The sequence below is a fragment of the Antrostomus carolinensis genome, unplaced genomic scaffold (genome assembly GCF_000700745.2).
Source record: "Antrostomus carolinensis isolate BGI_N321 unplaced genomic scaffold, ASM70074v2 scaffold40923, whole genome shotgun sequence".
Taxonomy (NCBI): domain Eukaryota; kingdom Metazoa; phylum Chordata; class Aves; order Caprimulgiformes; family Caprimulgidae; genus Antrostomus; species Antrostomus carolinensis.
Genome location: NW_010306589.1, coordinates 270 through 625, shown reverse-complemented (window position 1 = coordinate 625; position 356 = coordinate 270). Strand labels below are relative to the sequence as shown.

Genomic DNA, 356 nt, shown 5'->3' with positions numbered 1-356 from the left:
TGGGCAGAGCTCAGAGCTGGTGAAGCACCAGCAGCTCCACACTGGGGAGAGGCCCTACAGCTGCACGAAGTGTGGGAAGAGCTTCAAGCTGCGCTCGACGTTGATCTGTCACCATCGTACCCACACCGGGGAGAAGCCCCACCAGTGCTCGCAGTGTGGGAAGAGCTTCAGGCAAAGCTCATCCCTCATCCACCACCGGCGCATCCACAGTGGGGAGAAGCCCTACAAGTGCACCCAGTGTGGGAAGAGCTTCAGGTACAGCTGGTCCCTCATCACCCACCTCCATGTCCACACCGGGGAGAAGCCGTATCGCTGCGGTGACTGTGGGAAGAGCTTCTGTGAGAGATCAGCCTTGA

At 59.8% G+C, this 356-nt stretch overlaps 1 protein-coding gene across 1 annotated transcript in view; it reads left to right on the top strand.

Annotated features, from left to right (window-relative positions):
- Nucleotides 1-60: 60 nt before the first annotated feature.
- Nucleotides 61-356, top strand: part of LOC104522796 (zinc finger protein 3) — a gene marked incomplete at both ends in the record, with an annotated part of 561 nt that continues 265 nt past the window's right edge. The window contains one exon of the mRNA XM_029084316.1: nt 61-349. Within this exon, the coding sequence (XP_028940149.1) occupies nt 61-349 (289 nt within the window). The remainder of the gene's footprint in view (nt 350-356) is intronic.